The sequence below is a fragment of the Lingula anatina genome, chromosome 2, assembly GCF_051362555.1.
Source record: "Lingula anatina isolate TDL-2025a chromosome 2, LinAna3.0, whole genome shotgun sequence".
Classification (NCBI taxonomy): Eukaryota; Metazoa; Brachiopoda; class Lingulata; order Lingulida; family Lingulidae; genus Lingula; species Lingula anatina.
Genome location: NC_141768.1, coordinates 221,192 through 228,522, shown reverse-complemented (window position 1 = coordinate 228,522; position 7,331 = coordinate 221,192). Strand labels below are relative to the sequence as shown.

Sequence of the window (7,331 nt, the reverse complement as noted above, 5' to 3'; positions counted from 1 at the left end):
TTTTGTCACGTAAGTGGAATTGAAAAAACTCTGATAAGAAAGTTCCTTTTAGTGTAGGATCTAAAAGTCATCAATGTTAGATTTTCAGGGAAAAAAATACAATGAATACATAAATAATATTGGTCTCATATATCCTTTAACACCGAGACACTACTATTTTAATATCATTAATGCATTATAGATTTTTAAGTGATCATGCAGAAAGAAACAAGTTGCTGATAGAGGGAAAAAAACATCAGCTTTAAGGAATTAATCACTATTCAAAAATTAGTCTTGAGAATGGTTTGGATAATGAGTTCTTTGCTATCTTCTTCTCCCTGTCTTGTAGCTGTGTTAGCATTAATATATTGTTCAATGCTAGCAATACTTTCAGCTCTCTTGGATCAGTGTTGCTCTCAAAGTTGCTTTTGCCTCTGCTGCAACAACACTGAATATTACACTTTTCTTCCTAGCTACTAACATTCATATAGAAGTCAAAGTATTATTTACCATGCACAAACTGGCCTGACCAAATATTCATAGACTCAGATTTTACTTCCTTTTAATTTCTTCATTGTGGTCCTGCTACCTGAGATGAAAATATTTTCCCATTACAGAGGTTGTTTGTCCTACGGTAGAGGTGGACGGCATACGGCTGATATGTACCTGAAAAGGACAGGGAGTGTTTTGAAACAATAGTCTTGTGACAACAAATACATTAGAAAATTAAACATTTTCAAAAATGTATAATTTAAACATGCAAAGTATCTGTTTCCATCAACAGAATTTTAAATTGATTAATTATTTGAAAACAGTTCAATTTGACTTAAAAGTAACACCAAATATTCAATACAAAAGTCGTGAAAAAATACTATTACATTTACAGATTCCTTTCATTGATCCACATATTCAAAATTTACCTTTGGTTTATGTTCCCCCGTCTTCATATAACCTATACACATACTTTCTGTAGTGTGGGCCCAAACTAGTTCAACTGCAATGTCAATATCAAGATATTTCACTTATTTTAACATCTCTATAAAACTGCTTTCTTTTCTTTGTACAACTCTGGCTATTGGTCACACTGACCTGGTGATTTCAAATATTAGAATCTGGTTTTAATGTGGTATTAAAAGGAAGCCATGTTCCTACTAAAATAAACCAAAAGTTGAGTAGAGGGAAAACACAGGACAGACTCACCTTCTCTTCTTTCTGCTGCACTACTTGAGTATTTTAAAACTATAGCACCACCATACTTAGCTAGCTGGTCAGATAACATATCAGATTCTGTAAAAATTAAATAAATAAAATTAAGTTTTAAAACTATAGCACCACCGTACTTAGCTAGCTGGTCGGATAACATATCAGATGCTGTAAAAATTAAATAAATTAAATTAAATTAAATTTTAAAACTATAGCACCACCATTCTTAGCTAGCTGGTCGGATAACATATCAGATTCTGTAACAATGAGAAAACCCATTGTACTGAGATAAAAAGATCAATCAGCTTACCACATAAAGCTATAAGAATAGGTCCTGAATATAAACCTGATACAAAGTATGGAATAGCCATGGCTAAAGGGACCTAGAGCAATAGCCATGGCTAAAGGGACCTAGAGCAATAGCCATGGCTAAAGGGACCTGTAGCAGTAGTCATGGCTAAAGGGGCATGTAGCAATAGCCATGGCTAAAGGGGGCTGTAGCAGTAGGCATAGCTAAAAGGACCTGTAGCAATAGCCATGGCTAAAGGGGTCTGTAGCAATAACCATGGCTAAAGGGGTCTGTAGCAATAGCCATGGCTAAAGGGACCTGTAGCAGTAGGCATAGCTAAAAGGACCTGTAGCAGTAGGCATAGCTAAAAGGACCTGTAGCAATAACCATGGCTAAAGGGGTCTGTAGCAATAGCCATGGCTAAAGGGACCTGTAGCAATAGCCATAGCTAAAAGGACCTGTAGCAATAACCATGGCTAAAGGGACCTGTAGCAGTAGGCATAGCAAAAAGGACCTGTAGCAATAACCATGGCTAAAGGGGTCTGTAGCAGTAGGCATAGCTAAAAGGACCTGTAGCAATAGCAATAGCCATGGCTAAAGGGACCTGTAGCAGTAGGCATAGCTAAAAGGACCTGTAGCAATAACCATGGCTAAAGGGGTCTGTAGCAATAGCCATGGCTAAAGGGACCTGTAGCAGTAGGCATGGCTAAAGGGACCTGTAGCAGTAGTCATGGCTAAAGGGGCATGTAGCAATAGCCATGGCTAAAGGGGGCTGCAACAGTAGGCATAGCTAAAAGGACCTGTAGCAGTAGGCATAGCTAAAAGGACCTGTAGCAATAACCATGGCTAAAGGGGGCTGTAACAATAGCCATGGCTAAAGGGACCTGTAGCAGTAGGCATAGCTAAAAGGACCTGTAGCAATAGCCAGAGGGTTCACTGCTCCAAAGATATGTTGGTCTAATTAATGCATGACTTCAGTGTATAGTTACTGGTAAAGTTCATCAAAGGTGAATACATACTCTTTTTGGAACCAATGAACCTTTGGACCAACAAAACTTTGGACTACCTACCTTTTAGCTATGCCTACTGCTACAGGTCTGCTCTTGCTAAAAGAAAGAGAAACCCCTTCCACTGAATTTTACCCCCTTCAGAACATTTCAAATGAAACCCAGCAACCATTCACCCAATCTTTCATACAGTTAAAATGCAGAAAAATGTTCTTGCATACATAGGTCATATAATGCCTGTGATTGTGAAATGTAAACCTGACTACCTATAAACTGCCTGGAGAAAACATCTGTCACAGCCTGTGAAATGTCGTCTGCTCCCCTGACCTCAAGGGCACACTCCCTGGCCAGCTGGGTGTAGATGAGGTGCTCTCCACAGCCTGAAAGACACCCAAAACTGGCTTAATAAAGTGAGGGTGAGGGACTTCTGTCATTGTTCCATAGAGCAATGATCACAGGAAAATTTTTTTGCGTGTTTTAAAAAAAATGGAGCAAAGAAACAATTTGTTAAAAGTCATTTAGCTGCCAATATTTATTTGAAAGACAAAAGTACAAATCATTATAATCAATAATTGTAAGTACTTTTAAGTATATATTTTTGACTTTAAAGACCTATTTACCTGAAGTACTGACTGCCACGCCAGGTGTGACATCTTTAATATTATCAGCCCAGCACCCACAACCAAACACTGCTGCCTAATTATTGGGAAACAGAATATAGAAAATTCAGTTTCTAAATCAAATGAGATACATTTGTAAACAAAACCATCATCATCATCATCATACAAGAAGCAGTGACAAATATGCATACTTGCCGTGTTCATTTTCAATAACACTTACAACAATTACTTAAAGATGCATATGAACTCAATTTTTTGCTACAAAAGTCGACCAAATGTCAACACATATTTTCAAATAGTATCACTTAAAGAAACACCGAAAGATATTGTTTCATATTAGCCGAAAAAGGATATTTGAACAAATTTTGCTTACTGTGCTGTACAAAACTGGGCAGATAAAGAAGGTCAGAAAAGTAGGTCAAATTTACAGCCATAAATTTAAAGAAGTGTCAGTTTTCAACTCTTTTATTTGAGTTGTATAAGAAACTAGTAGAAGTGGTTTATATGTGTTACTGGGAATCCACGCTCCATCAATGCTCAATTCATATGTACCTTTAAGAAAGCAAATGTTTACAATGGTTTTGCAACTCTGGGGTAGCGCTAACACTCGCCAATTTAGCCAAATGCTAAAACTTACGTAAATTGGCTAAAGAAAAAGGGCTTGATTTGACATGTTTTAGCCAAATCATAATCATTTTGATAACAAATTGACAAAAATGTGGTGATTTGGCAAAGTGAAAAAATTGCTACCGCTACCCCAGCAACTTTATATCAATTTGAACGTAAGATAATATTGTAAATTATGATTTTAATATTTCAGTGTTAACATACCTGTCCCACCCTGCCAGGACATTTCAATGCTATTCCCCCACTAGACACGGCAGCCGCCATATTTCCTTGGCAGTCGAGGCACACAGCCCCCACTGTGTCCAACAATGTACTGTCATCTTCCTTAAGTAAAAAGAATAACATTATCTCAAAAATGATATATTAATTAAATTAAAATAATTGCTGCATATTAGATATTTAGAACAGAGACTGCCCATTAAGGAGGATATTATACACTCTGGTGAAATTCCCTAAATTATTAACAACTTTTTTTAAACATTATTTTACACATCAAAATAAGAAGAAAGGGAATAGATTGTAAATATATATGTAAATGCAAAACAAAAAATGTTTATGTTGACATAAAATCTTATAATGAATTCCAACTTAACTGTCAATATCACTCTCGATGTCAGTTATAACTGGATATTACCTCCACCATCTTGACATCTTTCTTCATTTTCTTGGGCTCCACCAGTCCCATTTCTGCTCTGTCCAGTCTCCGCTGATAGTCTTTGTATGAACGCAGAGAGGAGTCTGGAGATAAAAAAGATATCTAGCACTTGGTAAATCTATGGAAAGGATAATTAGAGGCAAAAATAATAATTCTAATGAATGAAGCCAGGCAAACCATTTCTTTATTTTTACATGGTAATTTCAGTCAATCTTCCAAGTATAGGTAAACATGCCTAAATATGGACAAAACTGTGGCTTAGTGAACAACATTTTGTCAACCAGCCCCTAGCTGCCATCCTGACCTGTGATGAGGTCTTTCTTCTCTACCACTTCTATATTGTGTTCAACAGCCCATGCCACAGCTCCTCTGCCAACAAGAAAACTGAAATATAAACTGTAATAATTATCAAACCTGCATTGCTAAATAACAAAACCTAATATTAATATAAACTGTACTAATTATCAAACCTTTATTGCTTCATTACAAGACCTAATATTTATATAAACTGTGCTAATTATCAAACCTGCAATGCTAAATTACAAGATCTGATATTTATCTTTCCACAAAATTGTAGCACACAGTCAGTAAAGAATTTATAAGAAATCAGGAAAATTGATAAATTTACTACTCCACTGTAAATAAAAGCACACCAATCCACATCATTTTTTTGATTTTGCCTTTGAAACACTAAAAGATAAATCAGAAAGATTCCACCTTAGGCACCATTTTCTATTTTGATAATTTTTTTATTATAATTATTTTAATATCCATCTCACCATGGTGGCACCCTGCCAAGAGATAAATATCCCTTCTTCTGTTCTGTCAACAAACAGCTCGCAAGCTTCACAGGATTCTTAATACCTATAAAACAAGACATATTACTTTCAATTTACAGGCACTCAAGAGTGAGACAAAACTCATAAAGCTGACACTGACATATACACTTAATATGCTGTAAACTTTACTTGAATAATAATACTTTGCTAATAGACATAGAAATGAAATTTATTTGACCCCCCCCCCACCAGTTTGTTTATCAATGGTATTACTGTTAACAGGACAAAAATCAATAGTGATCATAATGTATTAATGTGAGCATACTCTCCACGGCCCCTACAGCCCCAAACTTTAGAGAAGCGCCATCCATAACACTTGCATCACACTCCACAGTGCCATCTAGTGTCAGATTAGAACCAATCCCAGCGTTGGTACACGTACTGTTCTGGAACACAAACATAATGGCAACTACTCATATCTAAATTGTGCAGAAAAATAAAATATTAAACTTTAAATGTAAGTGTCCCAATTTGCATCAAATGGTATTACATCGTATTTATTCATCTTACCTTTTTTTGATAACTTTTATTCTTAAAACATCTCATTATACTTGTATAATATAATGATGTTTTTATCCTAAGTTTCTACCAGTGAAGAAATTTTACTTATATTTTTATCTCAAATGTCACCACTTACTTCTAGTTGAGTCACTGCCATTACAACAGCATCAAGGGCAGATTTCTTGTCATGTAGAGCTTCTGCTGCCTAAACAGACATAAAATGCTCAATGGGTGCAACACAGGTTGTTCAGTCTTTAAAGATAATTTATCCAAAGTTTCACTAGTCTTAAAGGTCATGAAAACATCTCTAAATCATCACCACCAGCAGCCAGAGAGTGCCAATGTTTTGCTTCTTTTCTGGTAAAATTTGCTTTTCAAAAATAAAACCAATGAACCTCTAAACAAACACATAAAACAGTTTCAAACCATACATTTTTTTAGTTTGGACCATAAAACATTTGAACACTAAAACCCACACACAAATGATTTATCTGTGAGTTAGACCTGCATCAATACCTATTCACAGTTTTCACTATGTGGTTCAATTGAAAGAATTTTACACGTACAGAATGAAAAATAATCATTACACTTGGAAAAGAGAAATTTAGTTATGCACTATCCTTTATCATGATCAAAACATATATTACAGGAGCTACTATAAATGCCATGGCTGGCTTAATTAATTACCTTTTTGCATGCAAGCTGACAAACTTCTGAATACAGCTGTGTTTTGTTTGGTGAGTGAAACCCTGCTCCTAAATGTAAACATATCAAATGATGCCAAATGAAACGTATTGTAAATTACAAACCAAAATTAATCGACTAGCAACAGTGTATATAGACGGTAATATGTATACATTGTACTACCAATATTACTGTTTTTACCATTTTACTCAAACAAAATTTTACATGTAAATTAAGAGTAATCAGTGACTCAGAACAAATATGTAGATGATCTTTTCACACAATGATCTGTATTTAATTTGGTGTACTCAGTATAGCCAATTCTACAAAACTAGAATAATAAGAATATAAGCTAGTGATTATTATGCTAAAGTAAAAATACATGTATGAGTAAATACATTTATGTGTAAATATTTTAATTATTAAACTAGAATAATAAGAATACTAGTAATGCTAATGCTAAAGTAAAAATACCTGTATGTGTAAATATTTTAATTATTAAAATAAACAAAATGCAAATACCACAAAATCACAGGATCAGCCAATTGGACAATTTAATTTTTCCACTCAATGAATACTGTAATATTACCACTGTACAACAGCTACATTTAACCACTCGTTCCTACTATCAGTATTATAAATATTGATACACTGCACTGAGAGGACAGTGAAAGGGTGCAACAGAACTGAAAATTCTGTCATCAAATACCTGCATGCACTGCAACAAAACCTTCTATACCATCATCAGCCATTACCCAGATAATGATATTTATGAATGGGAACGACTGTTATGACAAAAAGGGCAACAATGTACTATTTTCAGAACAAAAACATTAAGAGATTGAAGTATGATCACGTCGTGAAAGTAGCAGCGTGAAAGTGGAAATTAGGTTATGGCCGCTTAAAACATCTTCCGTTTTTATCGTG

The 7,331-nt window shown here is 35.0% G+C and overlaps 1 protein-coding gene across 1 annotated transcript; it reads right to left on the bottom strand.

Annotated features, from left to right (window-relative positions):
• Window positions 1-130: 130 nt before the first annotated feature.
• LOC106181953 (threonine aspartase 1) lies at window positions 131-7,310 on the bottom strand. The gene is made up of 13 exons (XM_013566522.2): window positions 7,114-7,310; window positions 6,408-6,475; window positions 5,857-5,925; window positions 5,485-5,605; window positions 5,160-5,244; window positions 4,685-4,764; window positions 4,360-4,463; window positions 3,930-4,049; window positions 3,099-3,174; window positions 2,745-2,858; window positions 1,180-1,266; window positions 900-973; window positions 131-645 (listed from the first exon to the last, which is right to left on the bottom strand). The coding sequence occupies exons 1-13, from the start codon at window positions 7,154-7,156 to the stop codon at window positions 565-567; spliced, it is 1,122 nt and encodes a 373-aa protein (XP_013421976.2). The 5' UTR covers window positions 7,157-7,310; the 3' UTR covers window positions 131-564.
• Between the last annotated feature and the right edge of the window lie 21 nt (window positions 7,311-7,331).

Excerpts from the sequence above, each read along its gene's own strand:
- LOC106181953 (XM_013566522.2), bottom strand. The coding sequence starts at position 7,156 with ATGGCTGATGATGGTATAGAAGGTTTTGTTGCAGTGCATGCAG. Across the intron at positions 4,765-5,159 it reads CTTGGCAGGGTGCCACCATG|TTTTCTTGTTGGCAGAGGAG; the intron begins GTGAGATGGATA and ends TTTATATTTCAG. Across the intron at positions 1,267-2,744 it reads TTTCTCCAGGCAGTTTATAG|AATCTGATATGTTATCTGAC; the intron begins GTAGTCAGGTTT and ends TAATTTTTACAG.